The sequence below is a fragment of the Hemicordylus capensis genome, chromosome 5 (assembly GCF_027244095.1).
Source record: "Hemicordylus capensis ecotype Gifberg chromosome 5, rHemCap1.1.pri, whole genome shotgun sequence".
NCBI lineage: Eukaryota > Metazoa > Chordata > Lepidosauria > Squamata > Cordylidae > Hemicordylus > Hemicordylus capensis.
Genome location: NC_069661.1, coordinates 85,604,992 through 85,630,070, shown reverse-complemented (window position 1 = coordinate 85,630,070; position 25,079 = coordinate 85,604,992). Strand labels below are relative to the sequence as shown.

The window sequence follows — 25,079 nt, the reverse complement described above, 5'->3', positions numbered from 1 at the left end:
GGGCTCAAATCTTTCTTAGCCACAAATTCACTGTGTCACAATCCCCAGAGATAATCTACTACATTTGTGTATGTTGTTAAAATGTATGTATTAGTTGCATATCTATGGCTTATCTTCCTGAGAAATTGATTATTGCAGTGATTAACTGAGGAAAGATTAAAAAGCACTTTGCATGTTAGAAGCGCTAGATAAATTACACATTCCTCTCCAAAGTTACAGAAAGTAATTCCCAGAGGAACAATTTTAAAAAGATGGATTCAAGATTACACGCAGTGGATGATAATGATTTCCTAAAGAAATGCATGGTAAAACTTCAATTGATTTTAACGAATGCTGTTACAGCTCAAATGCATCCATGGTAGCACGTTAAAAATACCACAGTTGATGCTCTGATAATATATTTATCATCAGTATATGAACCTCAACATTCCTCATCTCTGTGGCTTCTGGCCATATATACCTTTCTACCCATTCCAGTTTTCATTTCCCTTTAGAGTCTTGCTTTCTCATTTTTGCCTCATTCTCCTGGAACATTGCTTCTTCCAAGATGACTGCTTTTTTGAAAGCAACTGCTTCTTTTACCCCTCCACCTTTCAAGTAGTATCAGATCTCAGGCAATCACTACAACGGGACTTTCTGATTGGCCAACTTGCCGCTTTCAGGCTGGCAGTTGAGCTAATCACTGCCAGAGACTTTAGCACCACAACTAACACCACCACAAAATCTGCTAATGCATTACAATATAGAAAGCAACTGTTATTTTGCAGTTGAGCCATAATTACAGCTTTGTAAGGAAAGGAAAGGAAAGGCAACCTTCCTATGTAACAGCATTTATTAATGTATAGCATAATTTTCATGGTCAAATTTCAGTCCATGAAAGACTCAAATCTGCACATGTGTACCAAGATACCATCCCCTCCCTGCCTTCATGAGACTGCCTCTCAGATTATTTTGTAGAAGCATAATACTGGATCAGACTATATATCAGCTGATCGTCTATATAAATGCAAGTGCATGCAGCAAAAAAACCCCTGCAAACTGAACTGGACCAACCGGTTCCATGCACACCCCTAATCAGAATGCCACCTAATCACAAAGTTGATTTACTAGGTGTAAGTGTGGAGATGGCATACTGGGTGGGCAGGGATAGTAAAGCTGGCAAGCTGGAAAAAGCTAGGAAAATAGGAAGCTGCCATATACTGACTCAGGCAATTGGTCCATCTAGCTCAGTATTGTCTATACAGACTGGCAGTGGCTTTTCCAAGGTTGCAGGCAGGAGTCTCTCTCAGTTCCATCTTGGAGATGCCAGGGAGAGAACTTGGAACCTTCTGCATGCAAGCATGCAGGCGCTCTTTCCAGAGTGGGGCCATCTCCTAATGGGAATATCTTACAGGGCTCACATGTAGTTTCCCATTCAAATGCAACCAGGGTGGACCCTGTTTAGCAGCTTGCCATCACAAGACCAGATCTCCTCCCATATGTGAGCTGCAGGTGTGTCCTGTCTGGCCCACAGTTCCATGTTTGCGAATCAAATCATCATTTAAAGATACATGAAAGTACAATGTGAGGACGGAATACATATACTTATTTCAGACTGTTGTTTTTGCAAAGAAAAGACCGGCAGCCATGCTGGAAGAAATAGCCTTTTGGGGAAATAACATCTCCTTTACTTAACTCCACCTCTCTCCCATATTCAACCTTTAAGCCTTGAAATGTCATAACACTGTTATGCCACAGCCACACAGACAGAAGAGCCTGCAGCTTCTCCAAGGTAGATATGCAGATGAAACACATCTAATATCCATTATTCAGTCATCTCTGGCCCATCCACATTGCAGGCAGGGAAGGTGCAACTGGAGGGCATGACTGGAGTGCCTCTTGGAGGCACTCAAGATGGAACGAGAACAATTTTGTCATGGGGTCCTCCCCCATCAAGTCATTCCTGTTCCTCAAGAGACACTTTCAAGAATTCTAGCTTGTAACACTAAAAGCCAAAACAGGGGTATGAGTTACTTCCAATGCAGACAGGCCCTAAGACAGAGGTGTCAGTTTCATCATGCAGTAGCATGATAGTGTAGCCCAGAGGAAAAAATAGTAAGATGTAGTAAGATTTCTCTTACTACAGCCTAGATGCCCAAGTACCTATTTTGATTGTTAATACTTAAAAAGAAAAACCACCCTGTAAAAAAAGAATGTTTACTCAAAACATATTGGGATCTTTTCATTAAAGTCTGCATTACTTTGGATATTACTCTTACATTATTACATTACTCTTATTTATTGTTGTGTCTGTTTCGGCACACTACATTTTCATGGACATACAGACAAGACGACAACTCAGAGTCTGTACTGATGTTTCGAAGAAGCAACACAAGAGATGCACCACTGGGGTTCATTTTATCAAAAAGTAACAGCATTATTATATTTCACAACTTGAAAATGAATTGTGCGCATATCAGCCGAGTGGAAACACTTACTGGTTTCATCTTGATGTAACTGCTTAGGCAACATGGTGCAAGTGAGACCCCAACCAACAGAGGTGAAGAAGACAAAGAGGGCACATAATGTTTTCCCTTACCCCTGCCACCAAGCAGACAATGAGTATACCAGAATCCTCTTTAAATGTGTATTTCTGCTATGGACAGCAGCACATCTACTCACTGGTCACATTTATTTTTGCCACCTTATCACCCTGCTAGAGTAACTGCACACAAAAACAAGTGACATGAATAAGAGGTCTTATAGGACTCTGCATGCCTGCTGCTTCCGAGTATGATTTCAAGCTGCAACTGTTTTATCAGGTATATGGCAGAAATACTCCCTATCACAGTAAGATATTCCAAATACCTGTTTTCAATAAATGGAATTAGTGCTCTCCAAAATGTTGCAGCCTGAATTTTTACCACAAAGGTCCATTGTTTGCTTGTGGTATGCTACTTTGAGTTTCCCAAACATGCTTTAGATTCCTGTCAAAATTGCTTGCGAGCAAGCTGCTTTAAATACTTCATTGTTACATTAATGTAATACTACCAGCATGTTTGGCTAACCTTTAATCTGGGATAGTAGCAGAGGTTTTTAAACTTCAGATTGAGGTTTTAGGGCTTTTTCCTTTTTTAAAAAGTATGCTTTAAATGAAAACTAAGCTATGTAAGTACCCGTTGATTTTTCCACTCTCTTTCTGATATTTGTTTAAGTTTGAAGGCTTGCTACTGTAGCTTGTGTGTAAACTTCAGTTCTGTTTGTCTTCAGAATTTGCCCACATACAGGATAGAAATGTGATATTTTTTTCCATCACACCAAGAATGTGACTTTATTTTCCTGCACTCCTTAACATCAGCTCCATGTGCTGAATCACAAACCGTTCTAAATTAGCAACCTGCTGTAAAGGCTGATCACCTGTTTAACAACAGACTGAATTTGCAGCCTCTTCGGCTGCAATTCTAGACATACTTCCAAGGAATCCATTTAACTGGCTTCCAGAGCAACATATTAAAGGGTTGGCAAATTTATCAGTTCTAAATCTATAAAGTGGCACACACAAATCATCACATTTTATTACGATTTTGCTGCCTAGACAATTTAGGCAATTGCCTCTTCAGGGCAGGGAGCATCTCTAAGTAGGTGTTCGTACAATGTCTGTCCTCACTTAGTTCAATTTAGCACAGTGAAGATTCACATTTGGGAGTGCAAAGATTAATAGAACAAAAATATCAGGGTTTTTTTCACATTTGTGACTCACTTCAAGCTCTGCCTTCTTTTCTGAGTTTCAACCTTCTCTTACAGTAGCATGCTTTTCTCCATGAGAGCTAAGGAGGCAGTAAAGGTCTAATTACCCTTTAAGGGGCCCAAGAAGAAAGAAAATGTAACAATGCTGTATCTCCCTTTTTTCAGCTAGCAATTTGCTCTACTCAGAACACAAGTGGCAGATGGAATCATTCCATTGTACTGCTTTTTAAACCTTTGAAACAGCTTTATGAGGGGTTTTTTTTGCCCTGCCTGACTTTCAAGCAGACTAATTTTTTCTTAAAACTACTTATCTTAAAAAATAGTGACTAGATTCCCTGTGATAGGCAGTAGATTTTTCTCTTATTTCCTTATTCCCAAGCTTTGCTCTGTAAATGGATACAATAATTCTATTTGATTTGCTCCTAAGCAGCAGACTGAATTATTTAAGTCAATTTCAATTATTTTCTTATACTCACTGTTGCAATGTTTCATAGCCTTGCTCCTTATATAGTAATTCTTGCTTCATCTGTGACAGTTCTCTCTTCAGCTTTTTAACCTTGTATGCAAATATAAAAGATTTAGAATTCATTTTTACACAGCGGAACGGAAAGTTTAGAATAATTAGAACTTTTATGCACTAACAACTAAAAACAAGGTAACTTTCACTCTTGATAAGCTGGAGCATCTCAACTATGCAGACTTCCACACTAGGCATTTAATGTGAAATTGGCATTCTCCTAGGGGTGTGCACTAATGGTTCAACAGCAAACTGGTCTGCCACAAACTGGGCTAGTTTGATGGTTCAATCGTGAACCGAACCAGTCTTCAGGAAAGAGGGACTGGTCTGAAATTGAACCCAATCTGGCCATGTTTGCAGCAGACTGGTTCAAGTGGCTCTGTGTGTGTGTGGAAAGTTGCTCGTAAAATAAAAGGGATAAAGCTTAAGATAGGGCTGCTGGTGTAGTAGGCAGCACTGGGGGTGGGGTGGGGGGCATGGCAAAAACAAAGCACATTTAGGAGTAAATGAGAAGATGCTGGTAGTTTACCAGTCCAGTACCACTTCTGTCCTGGAAAGCTGCATCAGCGCTCCCCTCCCCCCCACAAGCAGCAGCAGCAGCAGCAGGGCTGCCAGCCTGGCATTCACTCCCCTGGCCTCTGCACAGGCGTGAAGGCCATTTACATGACCATGCATATCTGCGTGACCATGCAGATGGCTGCCGCGCATTTCAGAGGCCAGGTGAATGAATGCCAGGCCGGCAGCGACGCTTGGCCAGGCTGCTGGGGCGAGTGCTTCAGTGGCTGCTACTTTCCAGGACAAGAATGACACTGCACCAGTAAGCTGGCAGAACCTTCTCATTTACTTTGAAAGGTGCCTTGCTCTCGCCGCCCACCCGGTGCCACCTGCCCTCACAGGCCACCCTAACTTAAGCTTCATCCCCTTTATTTTACAAGCAACTTTCCCCACACGCATACTGTAGCTGCTCGAACAGACGATCTGCTTTGGTCAGACTGATTGACTGGCCAGCTGGTTCGACCAAGCACCGGTGGATCGATCCAAATTCAGACCAAACAGCCTAAAACAGTCCACATACATATCTACATTCTCCATTTACTCATTTTTAACAGGGTATTTGCATGAACAATGAACAAAATGTCTCCCATTTCCCCCCATTCTCCTTCTATAACTTTTTATCATTGAGAAAAGCCAACTTAAACACAATGGAAAATCTGTGCACTCTTTCCAAGGTGTAGATGAATCATAGCGCAGCTGTCCCACTCCTTTTTGCAAAGGCATTTCTGGAGACACCATTTTCTGTATCACTCTAGGAATTTCTAATTTCAATGGTCTGTCCTTCCACTATAGCAATGGACCCTCTCACTTTAAACCCTTCCCTTTCTAACCCTTTCCCTTTCCTTTTCTTCCCTTCCATCCATTTCCCCCTACATAATAGCTGCAGAGAGCTCAGTCACTATTGGAAACATGTCAAGGGGGAAGGGCATATTTAACCCTTCCTATACCATGCTCTGGAACAATTACAACAATGACTGGCTGCTAAAATTCCCAAGTTGGAAATGATCTAAGTCTTGTTCTGTTTACATTAGATAACACTACAACTGTACAACACAGTACCCTTGGATATATTTTATTTTATTTACCCTTTATATAATATATTTTCCATGAGAAATGCCTTTCTCCCCCAACTCCACAATCTTTGGGCCAAATTAGACATTTGGAGTAACTGTGTGTTTGCACCATTCACCTACAGTTGGGGTGGGAAGGTTTCTACTTTTCATACCAAAATGAAGGTATGGGGGAAGGAAGCAAGACTCACCCCTCCCCAACCTAACTTACCACACCCCTGCAGTTTTTATCCACCTGCAGAAAACTGCAAGCAGGCAGATAAGGCTTGATAAAGCAGGGGGGAGAGAGTTTTACTCTCCTTTCTTGCACACACTATTTGCTGTAATAAGTAGATTCATACCCCCAACTTTATGCATCATTGGGGAATTGTTTAACAGATACTTGGTTGCCCAGATCATCTAGTTTAGCCCTAGGAGACCACAAAGAAATACAAAGCTTGGGATGCCTCTTATTTGAGCTTCTAATTCCACTGGTTTATTTATTGTAGAATGCTCCCTATTACAAAATTTACAGGTGGACAACAAATAGTTTTAACACAAATAATATATCTGGTTTTAAGAAGAAGTTAATTCCTGGATTTTTTCCCCAGCATGTCAGCGGACACAATGAAAGATAATATATGGTTTCAAGTTAAGCTCCACACTGAGGGAGGTTCCACACTGAGGGAGCAGAAATGTGTAGCTGCTGCAGTCCCTGGTGACCAGCCACTGAAACCTGCCCTCGTTCTTCAAAATGGGTTCATGACATCATGTGTTGATTAGCTGATCTTGGGGACTCCAATGCAATATCAGCTGAGCCTTGAAGAAGGTGCCTGCATGTTGTTTCTTCTTAAGGGACCAGGAGGCCAGGTTATAGAGTGACTATGGGACAGGAGGAAACTACAGCCATGACCCTGCATCATGCATATGCATAAAGCACTGTGTGGTGTCACCCACATAGTACTCCAGCATAACTCCTCCTTTTCATCTCAAGCCACCATTTTGCTGGGTACTGCTGCTGTGCTAAGGATGCTCCAATGCAGCCCAGCAATGAGTGTCATGCCTCATTTGTGAGCACTGGACACCATTGCAGATGAAGGGAGAATTATGGAAGAGCTCTATGGGAGTGGCTCTGCACCCTGCCCTGTGCAGGAGTGCAAGCAACCTAGAAGTTCTAGTCAACATTTATCATCTCCAAAGGAGTCAGTGTTCAGAGCTGATTCAAACATTCAGAAAGAGGACAGTACAACTTCAGAATACTTGTGTATGTGAGGGGTGGTAGCTTGCTTGGATGCTCCCCTTTGTTAAAATCCCTCTGCATATGCAAACCTACAATGTCACCAAGAAGGTTAGGCTAGAAGCCTTGAGCTAGTTTTCCATGAGCAGGGAGATTTTTAAATGTGGAGAAATATTAATTAAATTGGATCACTGTTCCCCGCCCTGTCCCCGCCCCCAAACACACTAATGTAGGTAGTACAGTTGCTCTTACTGAGGCTCATTTTAAATATGATTGAAGTTACGGAGAAAACATTTGTCTATGTAAGCAGTTCCCCCATCACATTTAAATGTTCTTACCATGTGCACCATCCCATACATGTGTAGTGTGAACATCTCCAGTGATCAGCAGCCTAGGCAGACACTACATACATACATACATACATACATACATACATACATACCTCAGCTAGCATGCATAATCCGTGCATTTAAACATGAAGAGGAGGAATACATGGTAAGCTTACAGAGGTAAGCTCTCTGAGTGTCCCGAGTCATGTATAAATCAGGCCCGAATGTTTGCATTGTTTTATCTTATCTCTAGAACTATTAGTCCTTATTAGTGTTCACACACTATATAAACCCATTAGCCTTCTGCAGCAATCACAGGCAATTTCCACTCTTGGATACACTAATGCTTCCTAATATGGTGTGAACTAACTGTTCATAAAAGGACTAGCTGCTCTGAATACAGTGTGTGTCAGTATTCAGCTGTGTCTGCTAGCAGAATATCTTGATTTCAGTGCTGTCAGCCTATCACATCTAAATAAGCCCCTACTTATTTGAACACAACGGAATGCTAGTTTCCTCTTGATGTTCATGAACAAGGACAAGACATGTCAAATTACGAGACATCTCTTTATTTAGATAACTTCATTACAGTAATTAAACTTGAAATTTACACTTATTTGCTAAGTTAATTTGTCACTGGCTGTGTGAGCATGCCACCTGTTCTTATTTAAAAGGAGATGGCACCTATCCATAAAACTAGAGAGGGTATATATGCATGTCTATGTGCAAGAGAGCATTCTAAAGGTCATTTTCAGGGACCCAGTACACCAGAATCTAGGTCATACCAATGTGGGAACCAAACACTTCCCAACAAAATTAGCTTGCATTTTGCAGTTTCCATGACCAGTCTGGAGGCCTAAAATCTACATGCTGAAGCATGCATTGTTATTCAGATAATACAATTCCCCAGACAGATTTCCAAATTTTCTCTATGGCACACATCACTATAAAATGCCAAAAAGAACAAACCAGTCCTAAAAAGTGATACTGTTCATATTATTAGCAGTGCCAATCACAACATCCACAAAAAGGGTGTTCACACGTGTGCTCTGCTACCTAATGTTTAAGTTGAATGCTTGGGATCTTCAGTGCCTGGGCAAATAAAAGCATATTTCACAATAACTGTAAGGGCCATACTAGATGAAACATTAGTTACATCATTGGTCCTGGTGTGCGTGTTTTTGTGGCTTAACCATGCACAGGAGGAACGATTCAAATTGGGACTGCGGCGGGGTTTTTTACCCCTACCCTCCCTACTGTGGTCCCAATCCAGATTACCCCCATCCATGTATTTACACGCATTAAAAAAGCAAGCACACCAGGGCCAACATGAGTAATGCTACATCTAGTTTGGCCTTAAAATTAAACAGTCTTACCCTTAGTCTTGTAGTGGAGATTTCTGCCTTCAGAATGTCAGGGTCATACTTGGTGCTAGAAGAGGAGCTTGAGAATACTTATTAGGAAAGGGAGGGAGGGAGGGAGGGAGGAGGAAAAAGACATTTAATCAGTTTTGAAATCAATCATTATTTCTATCGTCAAAGAGTTCTTTTGTTTTAGAAATGCAAGTTTTACATATTAGATATAAAGTAATTTTAATGCATCTCTTTATAGCAGGCCTCCAACTTTGCCCCCCAGCTGTTTTTGGACTACAACTCCCATAATCCCCAGCCACAGTGGCTAATAGCCAAGGATTATGGGAGTTGTAGGCCAGCATCTGCAGGAAGGCTGAAGTTGAGCAGTCCTGCTTTATAGTAATACAGTCAAAGATGCAGCATGAACCCAGTGAATGTTCAAAATATTTTGTCTTCCTATCATCCGGATGGACATCAGGCTATTATCAGAATGTTAACAGGCAATGTTATATGAAGAGTAAAAGTTTCATGAGTAAGCAAACAACTGGCTTTTCCCTTAGTGCCAATCTTCTTTTTGGAAACATATTTTGGGGTTCAAAGTGAACAAGGCACATTCATGGTCAGAGTTATATTAGGGGAGGCAGTGGTAGCCTGTGAACACCCCTCCGTGGGGTGGCGGGAGGCACCTTCAAGAGTAACTTAATTCGGTGCTCACCTCTGCCACCGTGGCACTTGAACGCTCTTTGGAGCTGCAACGTACCACCCAGCAGTCCCTACGGTGGGGAAGCGCCTCTGCCACTCACTGGGCTTCCACGGAGCCGAGCCCCTGCCAGTGGCCAGGTGAGTGGCAGAGGTGCTTCCCCGCCGTAGGGGCTGCTGGGTGGCACGTTGCAGTTCCAAAGAGCGTTCAGGTGCCGCATTGGCGGAGGTGAGCACTGAATTAAGTTACTCTTAAAGGTACCTCCTTCCACCCCCACCCCCCCCCGGAGGCATGTTCACAGGCTGCCACTGAGGGGAGGTAAGTTCCCCACTGAGATCTACAGAGCCTCAGCAGCATCTTTTATCTCAGCTCTGATTAAAATGCATCTCACATCCTCCTGTTGTTGCACATCTATTGCAGCATCCTCCAGTTCCATTATTTCCCATTAGGTACAAGCTGCTTTTCTTTTAGACCATCTGCTTGCATGCAGAAGGTCCCAGGTTCACTCCCTGGCATCTCCAAGATAGGGCTGGGAGAGACCCCTGCCTGAAACCTTGGAGACGCCGCTGTCAGTCCGTGTTGATAATACTGAGTTAGATGGACTATACTGAGTTTAAGGCAGCTTCCTATGTTCTGAGAATTGTTGAGTCAGTCCTTTTACTGCCTCATTCTTTCACACTCTGTAAGGCACTGGTTGCTCATTGGACAGGTACCTAGAAAGCAATGTGACTAATAACTTCTAGAAAGGCAACAGAGAGAAGAGGAAGAAAGCCATCCCAGGATTGTGCTGCTCCTGGACAACTAGATCAACAAACAATATTTATGAGAGGAGAGCTGGTCTTATGGTAGGAAGCATGACTTGTCCCCTTAGCTAAGCAGGGTCTGCCCTGGTTGCATATGAAAGGGAGACTAGAAGTGTAAGCACTGTAAGATATTCCCCTCAGGGGATGAAGCCGCTCTGGGATGAGCAGAATGTTTCAAGTTCCCTCCCTGGCTTCTCCAAGATAGGGCTGAGAGAGATTCCTGCCTGCATCCTTGGAGAAGCTGCTGCCGGTTTGTGAAGACAATACTGAGCTAGATAGACCAATGGTCTGACAGTGTTCCTGTGTTCCTGAATCTTTCAAAAGATGTTGAGCAAGCTCTCCATCCAACAGAACTTAAGACAGAATTGTATACCGAGTCAGACCCTTGGTCCATCTAGCTCAGTATTGTCTTCACAGGCTGGCAGCTGCTTCTCCAAGGATGCAGGCAGGAGTTTCTCTCAGCCTTATCTGGAGATGCCAGAGAGGGAACTTGGGACCTTCTGCATGCAAGTGCTCTTCCTCTGAGATATGGCCCCATCCTGCAAGGGGATTACTGTACACTGCTCATATGTAGAGTTCCACTGAAATGCAAGCCAGGGCAGAGTCTGCTTACCAAAGGAGACAATTCATGCTTGCTACCACAAGCACCACACTAGACCTCTGTGTGCGATCTCTTCTTTCTGTGTAAAGTTGTACTTTAAAAAGGGTCAGTAAGCGAAGAACCTCTGAATTACTGAATAAAACACATTGTGGCATGCCACATGGACTGTCAGATTCCAGAACCAGCTGCTGCAGCCCTCAGAATTTGGAGAAAGCTCGGTTTAGTCAGATTAGGTCACAAGTATTTCTTGCAGATCATCTAGCTCCCTTTCTCTGCAGCTGAAGGAGGAAAACAAGAGACTACAAGGAGAAGAGATGTTATGTTGCATATCCCATGTTTCTATGATACTTACAGCTTGTACGAGAGCTTGATTTCTCCTTGTAGGCATCATTCAGCCGTACATATTCATCCAAAGCAAGTGCCAGCCTCTGTTCTTTCACATGGTACAGCTCTTTTTGAGTGCTGAGTGCATCTTGTGCTACTGTGAGATAATCTTTTAACATTTTCTCTTGTTCTTGTCTCCATTGTTTTCTTGGATCTTCAATCTGTGTGGTTTCTGTTGAAACACAGTTATAAAAGTTTTAAATTAGTTGAATAAAACTAGTTATGGTTTATAATGTTCATGTCACTGATAGATCTGAAACTTTTAAAAACATTTTTTAAATTATCTTGCTAGTTTTAAATGATAGCTACCATTGAACTGCATTTGAACTTTTGAATGACTCAGGCACACACAATGAAATGAATTTTGTAAAATGTTTCTCCCATATAAATTTAAGTATCTAGTACTTTCACAAGATGCTTTAGTAGTATTCTTCGATGTCCCAGAGTCTAGTCTGTGATACAAGATGTAGCAACCTTGCTGAAGTTAAGCACATCTGGTCTGGTCAGTGCTTCAATGGGAGCTGGGGAGCCCATGTATGTCATCTTGAATTCCATCATGGAGGTGGAAACAAAATTTTATTAAATATATAAAAACCTTCACATGTCTTGAACAATAAGCAATATTCACATGCTACATGGTTTACTGACACCATATTATGCTAAATATTCCTAAGCACATTCAACTAGAGCCAGCGTGGTGTAGTGGTTAGAGTGCTGGAGTAGGACCGGGGAGACCCGAGTTCAAATCCTCATTCAGCCATGAGACTTGCCGGGTGACTCTGGGCCAGTCACTTCTCTCTCAGCCTAACCTACTTCACAGGGTTGTTGTGAGGATAAACTCAAGTATGTAATACACCACTCTGGGCTCCTTGGAGGAAGAGCGGGATATAAATGTAAAAAATAAATAAAAAATAAAAAATAAATTTATAACTATATATTGCATTCCTAACCCCCTTATACTAAGACTTCCCTCAACATTTTATGTAATTTCATAATCCAACTATTTGAAAACAGCATTCCCATCACTCCTTATGCATTTTCTTCATTTAATCCACTAGAATTTCACAAACAAAAGAAAGAACAATGGGGTGAAATAACTTCATTATGGGAGGTGAGAGATGCATCTTGGAAGCCCCATTCTTGTAAAATACTGCATTGGTACATTGAGAGGAGGGTACATGTATGTTGCACAAATATCCCCAGGTTGAGTTAGACTCTTGTCTTTGTAGAGGTGTTGGTTACACTCAAGACCTTTGCGGGGGGTAGGGGCAAGGGACACAATAATCAATCATTGTCCCAGGTCCCCAGACATGAAGTCTCCCAATATAAAATATGGTTCAGTATCTCAAGTTATCAGATTGCTCCTTTTCATTTAAAAATGAAACCCGCCTGCTCCCAAGGACTTTTGCCTGCCCAACAAGGTCATCAGAGGAGGCTCTGCTCCATGGGGAGACATCAAGGGAGGCTCAACTGTAGTGCAAGGACAGGGCTTCTCTGTTATTGCCCCCTGACTCTGGAATGTCTCCCAGTGGATGCTTTCCGGTGTCTGTGGGATGCTTTTAAAAAACCCACTGAAAATGCTGTTATTTGTTCAAGCTTTCACCCCTTAGGTCTTCCCAGTCCCTCTTCTCCAGCTCCTCTGTTTTATTTTTATGCCTGTTTCTTTTGGGGTTTTCATGCTTTTATGATTTTAATATCTTTATATGATTTTATGGAATTTTAATGTATTAACTTTTATAAACTACCTAGGGATAATTTTATGAAAGATGGTATATAAATCTAACAATCAGTCAAAGCAGAAAAACCAATCAGTTAAAATGCAACCCCAGGATCAAAAGTTATTTCATTATTTTGACTTATTACATTGACACAAGACACAATATGTGGCATACTGCACAACCTTACGCACATGTTGGAATGTAACATTTGTGCAGTTGTGCAAGCGCAAAAATGGCACAAATGGCGTTGTGATAATGGCTGCTCTGCACAACTCCATTTGTGCCATTTGTGCACTTGTGCAACAGTGCCAGGGGTGTAACTATCATAGGGCAAGGGGAGACAGTTGATATGCCCTGAACAGCGCTCTTGCACAACTGCACAAATGTTACATTCCACCATGTGTGTATCATTGTGCAGTATGTCAGCCAGATCAAAGTGGGGGACCCTCATATGAACGTTCTGCCCCTGGGCCTCTCCTAGTTACAGTAACACATTCCAAGTAACCAATCCAAGACAATTCCACTGGCACCAATACACATTTGTATGCTGCAGCTAATACAAAGAGCATGGAAGGACATGGGAACAGGAAGAGACTGGGGAAGCTAGCAGGTCTCTGCACCCTATCTGCTTCCAACACTGCTACTGTATGTGAAAACAGATGGCAAAGATAGCACATTTGCCCTCTCTCACCTCTGTGAAAGCTACTGCAAGGGAAAGATTGCTCACAAGTCTAAATTGGATTGAAAAGCAGCAGTTACAAGGTCACAGTTAACCTGTTCAAATAAATAACGTTGCAAAATATATGATTAAACTTATTGCACAGTACACATTTTCCACTTTTAGATTAAAACTAAATGTGACCTCAGTAGCAAAATTATTCTGAAATACCTGTTTGTTCCACAAAAGATTACACATATTTCTCTGGTATTGGTGTGTCATTACAAATACCAGACAAAGCCTCAATGGATTCTTCCAGCTCTGCTGTTTCATTACAAAAGCCAGAAGAGTGTTTAAACTCTTGGGGAATTTTAGAGAAAGATCTTGGCTTTAAAAGATTTCAGTCAATGAGTTCAATTTAAGTTGATGAAAGATGCTGTAGCATATAGCTCTTATACCGTACTTTACATCTTCAAAGCTCGAGAGAAAAACATTAATCCTAGCTACTGATTTAAGTTCAAGTGTTTCTCCTCGCCCCAACAACGTTAGTTACATATCCCTCACTAAGGCACTTTTCTCTTCTTTTGCCTACTTAAATTATCCGGAGCAAACAGTAACTCAAATGTGCCACAATAGAGACTTTAAACATATGTTTGGTTAGCTTCTGCTGCACCAAAGGAAGGTCCCTAGTGAGAGCAATTGCCAATAATGCTTGAAAGCCCTACACATTTAATCTTCCTGGTGCTACATGTTGATGTGAACTCAAGAGACAAGTGAAAAATGAGGAAGTACCTTTTAAAAAAAAAAGTCAGAATGCTTCCCATGTGGCCCTCTAAACTCAAACACATTTCAGGTATGTACATTTCTATGAAATGTTGTTTACCAAATGCACTCAAAACAAGAGTAGGGATAGATGGTACTTGTTTTCACGCAAGTGAATAAAAGAAATTTAAGAGATAAACTTGATATGCCGTTGATTTCCAATATGCTCAACAAAGGACTCCCCACTCCACACCAATAACCTTATATACAAACAGCTAAAAACCCATTTATAGCACCACCTACTTTGCTCCAGAGAGAAATCCAGCACACAAAAGGAGATCAATGCATTTTCCTCATAGGAACATAGGAAGCTGTCTTACACTGAGGGAAATAAGTATTTGATCCCCTGCTGATTTTGTCCGTTTGCCCTCTGACACAGAAATGACCAGGCTATAATTGGAATGGTAGGTTTATTGTAGCTGTGAGAGACAGAATAACAACAAACAAACCCTCAAAAGCCCAGTGCCCAAAAGTCAGCGATGGATTTGCATTGTAGTGAGGGAAATAAGTATTCGATCCCCTATCAACCAGCAAGATTTCAGGCTCCCAGGTGTCTTTTCACTATATGCAGGTAATGAGCTGAGATGAGGAACACCCTCTGTAAGGGAGTGCTCCTAATCCCAGCTTGTTACAGTACCTGTATAAAAGACACCTGTCCATAGAAGCAAGCAATCACTCAGCTTCCAAACTCACCACCATGCCCAAGACCAAAGAGCTGTCGAAGGATGTCAGGGACAAGGTTGTAGACCTGCACAAGGCTGGACTGGGCTACAAGACTATCGCCAAGCAGCTTGGTGAGAAGGTGACTACAGTTGGCACTATAACTCGCAAATGGAAGAAACACAAAATAACTGTCAATCTCCCTCGGTCTGGGGCTCCATGCAAGATCTCACCTCGTGGAGTTGCAATGATCATGAGAACGGTGACAAAGCAGCCCAGAACTACACGGGGGGAACTTGTCAATGATCTCAGGGCAGCTGGAACCATAGTCACCAAGAAAACAATTGGTAACACACTACGCCGTGAAGGACTGAAATCTTGCAGTGCCCGCAAGGTCCCCCTGCTCAAGGCAGCACATGTACAGGCCCGTCTGCAGTTTGCCAATGCACATCTGAATGATCCAGAGGAGAACTGGGCGAAAGTGTTGTGGTCAGATGAGACCAAAATCGAGCTCTTTGGCATCAACTCAACTCGCCGTGTGTGGAGGAGGAGGAATGCTGCCTATGAGCCCAAGAACACCATCCCCACCGTCAAACATGGAGGTGGACACATTATGCTTTGGGGGTGTTTTTCTGCTAAGGGGACAGGACACCTTCACCGCATTGAAGGGACGATGGACGGGACCATGTACCGTCAGATCTTGGGTGAGCACCTCCTTCCCTCAGCCTGGGCATTGAGAATGGGTCGTGGATGGGTATTCCAGCATGACAATGACCCAAAACACACAGCCAAGGCAACAAAGGAGTGGCTCAAGAAGAAGCACATCAAGGTCCTGGAGCGGCCCAGCCAGTCTCCAGACCTTAATCCCATAGAAAATCTGTGGAGGGAGCTGAATGTTCGGGTTGCCAAACATCAGCCTCGAAACCTTTCTGACTTGGAGAGGATCTGCAAAGAGGAGTGGGACAACATCCCTCCTGGGTTGGGTGCAAACCTGGTGGCCAACTACAAGAAATGTCTGACCTCTGTGATTGCCAACAAGGGTTTTGCCACCAAGTACTAAGACATCTTTTGTGAAGGGATCGAATACTTATTTCCCTCACTACAATGCAAATCCATCGCTGACTTTTGGGCACTGGGCTTTTGAGGGTTTGTTTGTTGTTATTCTGTCTCTCACAGCTACAATAAACCTACCATTCCAATTATAGCCTGGTCATTTCTGTGTCAGAGGGCAAACGGACAAAATCAGCAGGGGATCAAATACTTATTTCCCTCACTGTATACTGAGTCAGACCCTTGGTCCATCTAGCTCAGTACTATCTACACAGACTGGCAGCGGCTTCACCAAGGCTGCAGGAAGAAGTCTCTCTCAGCCCTCTGTGAAGATTCCAGGGAGGAAACTTGGAACCTGCAAGCATGCAGATTATCTTCCCAGAGTGGCCCCATCCCCTATGGGGAATATCTTACAGTGTTCACACATGGTCTCCCATTCAAATGTAAACCTGGGCAGACCCTGCTTAGCAAAGGGGACAATTCATGCTCTCCTCATCACACAGATGTCAATGCTAGGGATTCCAGGTCTCCTGAGTCTCAGGGGAAGAAGCTCCAGTCTGGTGTCTTTAGGAGCAGTCCAGAGCCAGGTAGCATTTGATTTATTTTATTTGTTTCAAAGCCAACTCAAGAATCTCTTTCTAACTTTATTGTTTCTTTCCTTTGGATTTTCAATGGGCCAGTTCCAATAATATATCCAGACCAATCTCACCCAACACATGGTTGGGATATACACAAGCATATCTGCTCCCTCTCCTAGGGTGGTCTAAACTGCCCCGCATCACACTGTCTAAGTACTGCATTAAAGCAGTACGTAGATCACACATTAAACACCTCCCCACACAATTACAAAAGATAGGAAGGTGCACTGGGAGGAGGAGTAGCTGCATGTTCCTAACTGGGTGGTGGGCTGCTTGGACACATCATTTGAACAGGCTTTATGCCTTTAATGGTGTCTGCTCATCTTCCACAGAAATAGATACTGAAACTGGAAGAAGATATCGAAAAAGGGTTGTTGGTGGGTTAAACTTTGAAACGGAAAAAGGCTACAGAATAGTACTGGACAGGGAGAGGGGCTGCAGCTCAATGGAAGAACATATGCTTTGAATGCAGACAGTTCCAGGGTCAGTCTTTGACATCTCCAAGAAGGGCTGGGAAAGACCGTTCCTTGGAGCATTGGTCAATACTGAGTGAACTAGACCAATGAGCTGACTCCATGTAAGGCAACTGCATATTAAAATAGTTTCCCTTCTTGTTTCGTACCCTGAGATTTAATTCCCCCTCTAGAAATTCTGGAGGATCTTCACTAAAACCTTGACACCTCGTGCCAGATCCTTAGATGCGGCAACCCCAACTAGTTACAAGGCACAGTCCCTATTTTCTTGTTACATACCCTTGTAAATCTCTGCCCCTGTTTTGGCCCCATTTCTTTGCCTTTTGGGGATGTCCTGTTAAAATCTTGTTCATGTGAGTTGTGGGAGTTGTCATTCTTCAGGGTCCAGTTGCCTTCTGTGTCTAGAATGTATATCTTTGAGTGGCTGGGTGAATCTTGTCTCTAATGCCCATGATGTAAATAGAAATGCAGGAGTATGAACACTAAAGTAACAATGTGCACAGCCTTCCATTTCACTGCAGCTGCTGAGGTCTGTTTTGAACTGTTGACATACTGTAGGAAGAAATTGTGTTTTCCTAGTACGTCTTGAAGCAAAAGAAATTGACGTTTTCATCAGTGGATGATGCAAAAGAAATTGACATTTCCATCAGTGAATGACAGGGATATTGCAAAATAACTGAATGCAGCATACAGCTAGATAGTGAAGAGCCTTCAGCTATGGGTAATAGTGGAGGGGGTGGACTCAAAAGCAAGCATTTGTATAAGAGCAGGGATATTTCAAGAATGTCCCTGTCTTCAACTACAAAATGCTGGGGGTCTAAGCCTGATTAAAAACTCTCTTCTAATTGACTTGAGGAGGCTTTTTGCCACTAGCTTCCATGCTCATTAGGCTCCACCCCCAAAAGGCACTGCTGGCCTCTCTCTTCACCAGTAGACACCAGACTCCAGGGCCGTTCCTAGATGGGTGCAGGGCTGGGGGCGAATCAGCATGTGCCTTGCTCCTTAAAAACCAATAATTTGTCCAGCCCACTTCAAATTAAATACCCAGAGCCTTCCCAATCTGCCCTACATCTGTGCCCGATACCAAAGCCCTATGCCAAGTCATTCCAGATGATCTAAAGGCTGGGGCAGAAAGGGGGGTTATTTACCTTTTTTTTTTTTTTAAGGCAAAGGGCAGATTCCTCCATATGGGGTGGAATGATGGTCTAAGGGAGGGTTCAGTTCCAGACATTTATTTATTTATATATTCGATTTCTATACCGCCCTTCCAAAAATGGCTCAGGGCGGTTTACACAGAGAAATAATAAATAAATAAGATGGCATAAAATAATTTTATGCCATGAAACAAGCCACTTATAAGACTTTGATTTTTTAAAAAATTAAATTATTATAAAAATCAACACATTGCCCAATCCACTTCAGATTAAATATCCACAGCCTTCCCAATCTGTCCTACATCTGTGCCAGTATCAAAGCCCTATGGCAAGCCGTTCCATAAATATTCAAGGGGGGGGGATAACCACAACAAAGGAAATCGCATGATACCTCCATTACTAGGTCTGAGGAGTCCGATGGTCAGCAGGCACAGGCAGGGCAGGGCAGAGGGTGTGCACAGCACTGCGGTGGGCATGGGCAGTCAGCACTGGCCACTCTGCCTCCTTTCCTCCGTCCCTGCTACCTGCAGTAGGCAGTCTGCCAGCTGGCACTAAAGAGCTCCAGGCTTCAGGGAGGCTGGCAGCGAGATGCCTCGCTGGAAGCCCCACCCACCTGCTGAGCAGCTGAGAGGCAGCAGTGGAGAGGGAAGGACTTGTAGCAGTGTGTGTGTGCAGCGCGCAGGGAGCCTTTCAATAGCAGGAAAGCCTGTGCGGCAGTTTAAAAAAAAAAAAAAGTTGGCTCTCAGCCGGGCTGTGAGGGTAGAGAAGAGATAAATTGTTGGGACTGGGAGAGAGAGCAGGGCAGGCTGCAGTGAGCCCAGAGTGGGGCCTGTGCCAGCGTGAGGCTCAGGACAATCACCCCGGTCACCCTGCCCTAAGGTCAGCCCTGCCAGACTCTATTGCTACCACAACCAGACTCTTCCTCCAACCTGTCACCTCTCATCTCCCAGCTCCTCGCCCTTAGTCTCAAAGTCTAACGCTCCAGAGACTAGGCAATTCTGCTTCAGAAAGAAAGGTTGATACCTAGAATGAAGGGGGGATAGTTTAGAAAGTGGGAGAACCTTGGGGATGGCCCTGTGGAAGACAGCTTGCTCCCTTACTCCAAGATTTTATGCTTCTCCCTTGAACATCCTGAAAAGGAAGCTAAGACTATGACACTTTGAGGGAATTTTAATTAACACTAAAAATGCTTTTTCCTATTGCTCCTGTGTTGTTGTTTTTTAGCACCTTTGCACTTATTTATGCAAAACCAGCAACTACTTGGTTTTTTGAGGAATCAAGTACTCACAAAGGCAGACACAAAGCATCAAATGGGCTTCATAAAGAGTCAACAATCAAATAAGATAAAAGCAGTTCTGTTGGGCTTTGGGGGGTTAGGTGTAATTGACTGTGGTTGTACTTTAAGAGCAGCACTAGTCGTAATGGAAAATAATATCACAAGAGAAGAAAGCTGTATCTGCGAACACATTTCAGGTAATTGCTCAGTAGGTTTAAGTCAGGATTGCTCAATGTGTGGCTCAAACTACAGGAGTAGCCTGCAGAGTCCTAAAATGTGGCCCACAGTAATGCTGTCCTTGTGACTGCAGGACAAGGACAAAGCTGTTTCCATGCAGCAGGGTGTTTGGGGTTTTTTAAAAAAGCTTTTACAGACTCAAATCAAGCAATTTTATTTTTGGGTGCCTTTCTGAGAGAAGCCTCATACAGTCACAATATTTGTTTCTGGATATGAAGAAAACAAAATCAGATGTGACCCCTCTGGATCTCAGGGAGTTGGTAATACAGTCTCTAAAATGTATCATTTCAGGGGAAAATTAAGATCTTTTCAATGAATCATTTCAAATACACACACTTCCTAAAGATGGTTTTCCCTCTATGGCTGTAAATGGAAACAGCATAAAAGATTCATTGTCTGACAGGTGGCAAACAGGTATATAAATTAAAGCTACGTGTGTAAATTTTGGCCTACTGGAGGTTTCACAGGCCATCTTTTCCTAACAGCAGGCTAGTGTACTTTTACATCCATAAAGCAACAGGATGAGAGCTTGTCCTGCTTACATTAAAGAAAAAAGTTATGCTTTCACTTGAGTATTTCTCTTGACTCTGTCAGGCTTGATGGAAATGTCATACCAATGAACTGATATCTATTCTTTGAGTTAACTGCCCTTTTGTTCAATGCATATGGTCTCCCTGTGGGTCATGCACATTTTGTATTATTGTGCTCTGAATACAAAGAACAGCAAGCAATTTTAGACTGGGATGTGAATTCCTTGCACTGGTTAAAAACACACACATACACCTCTGCCTGCCTTTGGGCCCATTCACTCTGCTAAGCTCCTAATTCAAATCAAATTATTGTGCACTTAAGCCAAGCAGTGAGGGACTAGAATTTTCCTTCTTCTCAGTAGATATGTTGAAAATGCAGTTTCTCATCTTTCATTAAACACACCTGATGACAAAACTCTGCACCATGTAAAAGAATGTAATTATGCTGCTGGTCACTGCTATAATGACCCTTCATTGATGGGCTTTGTTGGAAATGAAGATTTCAAAAACATTCTGAGTGGGACTACAATCCCCAGAAACCCACACGTCCTCCCAGTAGTCACACAGACTTTCCAGCATAAGTCCCTACCTGCCCCCCACAAGCTCCTGAACATCAATGTGCCACCCAGATGCCTCTGAACCAGTGATGGGTGGGCAGTTAAAAGGCCCCCATCACCAGAGCACTGCCAGGGGCACTTATCTTGCACTCTGCTGCCTCCTGGTGGTGGAGCCCGGGAATTCCAACATTGGAATCCCCCTTTTTCCGACATGCACAGTCCTAGTCACAACATTTATCTGCATAATTGAATACTGTATCGGTGTAGAGATCATTCCCATGATCAGAACACTGGGGGTGCCAGTAGGCATGGTTAAACCTCCCTAACCCTGGTCACTACCCCGCACTGTCGTCCTCTGCCGTACATTGGCTTCTGTTTTCTTATATTCACAACATTCCACTCCTTTAGGTCTTGTGGGTGGGAAGCAGGGGAGACCAGCAGAAACTGATGGCTCTTGTGATAGTAGAGTTTTATTATACCCTCCTGTGCCCAGAAATTAAGTGAAAATGGAAGGTGAACTTTGGACCCGAGGAGAAAATCTGGAAAACTTTGGAAAGGATACCTTTTCTTGTCCTGGTACCACTAATCAGAATAAAGCTTTCGCCTGGTCTATAGTGGTTATGAGGAATGGATTTTAGGGCTCATTTCCCATCACTACCCCCACCACTTACATTTGTTTCCTCAAAAATGAACCCTTGTCACCACAATATTATTTTTAGATAACATATCCTAAGTTAGATACCTCAGAGCAGGGTTTCTTAACCTTGGGCCCCCAGATGTTGATGGACTACAACTCCCATCATCCCCAGCCATGTCCATTGTGGCTGGGATGATGGGAGTTGTAGCCCATCAACATCTGGGGACCCAAGGTTAAGAAACCCTACCTCAGAGCAAGAAAACATTTTAACTCGATGCAGAAAAATCAAAGGCCTCAAAAAATGAACCCAAATTTATAACATTACCAACATCTTGGTAGCTTTCACTTTATTTCTGGTCAGCTTTCATGAAGAATGTAAAATTATGAAGTTGTATGAGTCACAAAATTACTATGGTCCAATATCCTTTTTGCAACTTATTTTTGGAAGAAGATTTTCAAGCTTTTTTTTTTGACAGCACTGAAAGTAACTGCATTACCGAAAGGAAAGGCTGTGCTGTCAAGTCAGTGTTGTCGACTCCTGGTGACCACAGAGCCAGGAGTGGTTTTCTTGGTAGACTATAGGAGTGGTTTGCCATTGCCTTCTCCCACACAGTATGAGATGATGCCTTTCAGCACCTTCCTATATTGCTGTTGCCTGATATAGGAGTTTTCCATATTCTGGGAAACATACCAGTGGCCATTTGAACCAACAGCCTCCTGCTCTCTAGGCAGGTTGCTTCCCCACTGCGCCATTAGATACCAAAAGACTGCTATCATTTAGGCCCCTCCAAAACCCCTGCAACTTTTACAGTCTAAAAAACCTTATGCTACACACTTTTTAGACTCTTGATTAGTGGAACCTAGGCTTCATGGCAGCCTACAGACTCCAGTGCACTTACAGTCAGGGACTATGCATGTTTACTCCCAAGCAAGTGTAGACTAGCTGGAACTAGAGTCATATAGCACAATTCTAAACCTGTTTACTTAGAATTAAGTCCTAAAGCTTTTAATGTCCTACAGTTTTTAATGGAGACTGATCCCAAATTAGGGTGCATAGGATTAGAGCCCAAATTACTTAAATTATGTTAAGTTTTAACCAAACTTGAACCATAGTTTACAATTACTGACAAAACACTGCAGAATCTTCTCCAGTTTTGAACATTGCCTTGTGAACCTTTAACCAAAACCCCAATACCAAACATTTAATGCAAAATTAAATGGTCCTTAAGATCAGACTTGAGTTTCATTTCAAATTTTTTATCTTGTCAATCATTAAGAAAAGCCACTGACAATTTTTCTAAAAGACCTATTGAAGGAGGAAAACTTTTACCTCCTCCCTATGCTATATTTCCACACAATTAAAAAAAAAGGGGGGGGGACTGAACTCTCAGTGTAACCAATAGAATCTATTTTGATGTATTTATGGGCGTAATTGAAAATGTTTTTGCCATCTGAACAGTACATTTAAAAAGAAGTGTAGAACACTGTCAACATACCAAAAGACTGAAGTCCTGCAACATGGAGGCTTTCCTCACCGGAGAAATAAAGTGTCCTAAATGCTACATGGAGTCATGGCAGGCCATGCACATGGACTGCCTCTCTTGACCTTGCTCCATGCACACTTGAGGTTTCTGTCAAGAAATACAGCTAATTCATCTTCCTCCATCAACCCTCTCTTGACTCTCCACCCATAGCCTACATATCACTAAATGAGGTGGGGTGTGGAAGTGGTACAAGTTGAATGAGGGCTGGACTTCATCTGGTGACCATTTCAATTACTATTGAAAGTACAGCATTTCTTTGCAGGAGGCAGTATCTCCGCAACCCTTTTGTTGTTAATGATACAGGAAGATCCACCTGCACAGAGCTCCAATCCACAATTACTCCCCACGTCATATTCTGTTCTCTTTCTATTCCCATTTATCCCTTCCAAGCAAATGAAAAGGTTATATACCTGTACACAAGTGAACTATACACTCTGCTTTGCACATAGTAGTAAATGAGTTAATTAAAAACTGAATGTTTTGGAACTGAAGTCAAGGATATTTGTACCTCCATGCACAATTATTAAACCAGTGGCATAGCAAGGTCAGTGTGTGTGTGCGGGGGGGGCATACTCAACAAATGAACGTTGAACTCCCATCACTTTTTTTTTGTTGTGCCAAAGGAGCAGCAAAAAAAATTATACACTTCATTTTCCGGCAGCAAAGTACCACAAGCCGTGGGCAAGAGAAGCAGCAGCAATGGCAGAAAGGCACCACAGGCGACAGTGGGGTAGTGGGCAGGAGGAACGGTGGCAAGGGCCTGCAAGCAGCAGCAGGAAGTGGGCAGGAGGAGTGGCAGAAACTGCGGCCATGGAGGCAAGGTGCTATAAGCAGTGGCAGGGAGCTGCAGCAATGGAAGCAAGACTCTGCAAGCAGCAGCAGGCAGGCAGGCAGGCAGGCGAGGCAGCAATTCCAGCAATGGCAGCAGGCAGCAAAAAGCCGTAATGGGCTAGTGGGTGGGAGAAATGAAAGCAAAGCACCGCCAGAAGCAGTGGCAGGGAAGAGTGGCAGCAATGGCTGCCTCCACAAGTGGCAGCAAAGTGGCAGCAGGAGGAGCTGCAGCAACAGTATTAAGGGCATGAAGGCTCCACAAGCAGCAGCAGGCAGGATGAGTGGCAGCAACAGCAGCAATGGTGGCAAAGGATCACATCAAGTGTGGACTTGTGGGGGGGGAGGGCTTTGCATTGGCAGTGGCAAAATAAAGTGCAAAATGTTTTTGAGGGGGTGAGGCACTGTTCATTTACTGACTACAGGAGCCATGTGACCTTGCTATGCTACTGAAGGGTACCCCCAAATGGGCAGCAGCCGAGGGACAAAGACCAACCCTCCAATCCTTTAAGCACAGCTTGTGAAGCAATTAAGCACATATGTAGCATCTCAACATCAGGAATATAAATAATATAAGTCAATGTTCTGAACGCTAAAGACAGAAAAAGCCACAGCAAGTGGGAACACTGGCAAACTAGACAAGGTGACTGCTGGACACAGGAAGTAGGACGGGCCAGGTGAATTCAGTTGGCAGATTGAGGGGCATGCCATAAGAACGTAAGAACAGGCCTGCTGGATCAGGCCCAAGGACCAGCTAGTCCAGCACAGGGATGTGCACGGAACCACGGAGGCGTGGTCTGGCACTGGGGGGAGTGTCACTTTAAGGGCGGGGGGGTAGTGTAGCCAGCGTGCGTGTTGTATGCGGTGTGTGCGCGCCGTGCCGGGCACATACGTAATGCCAGCTTCTACTTACTTTAGAGCTTTGCAGGCAATGATGGGGGCAGGGGCGGCAGGGAGGAACCCTGCCGCCCCAAAAACATTTGTTTAAAGACGAGCGCTGGAGGGGGAAGAGTGCGGGAGGGGTAAGTACTACCCCCCCACCCT

The 25,079-nt window shown here is 43.3% G+C and overlaps 1 protein-coding gene across 5 annotated transcripts in view; it reads right to left on the bottom strand.

Annotated features, from left to right (window-relative positions):
* WWC2 (WW and C2 domain containing 2) overlaps window positions 1-25,079 on the bottom strand; it is a 196,323-nt gene that overhangs the window by 72,063 nt on the left and 99,181 nt on the right. For all 5 annotated transcript variants that reach the window (XM_053256668.1, XM_053256664.1, XM_053256667.1 and 2 more), the window contains exons 3-5: window positions 11,222-11,425; window positions 8,790-8,866; window positions 4,203-4,282 (exon numbers count right to left, since the gene is read on the bottom strand). In XM_053256668.1, coding sequence (XP_053112643.1) covers window positions 4,203-4,282; window positions 8,790-8,866; window positions 11,222-11,425 — 361 coding nt within the window. The remainder of the gene's footprint in view (window positions 1-4,202; window positions 4,283-8,789; window positions 8,867-11,221; window positions 11,426-25,079) is intronic.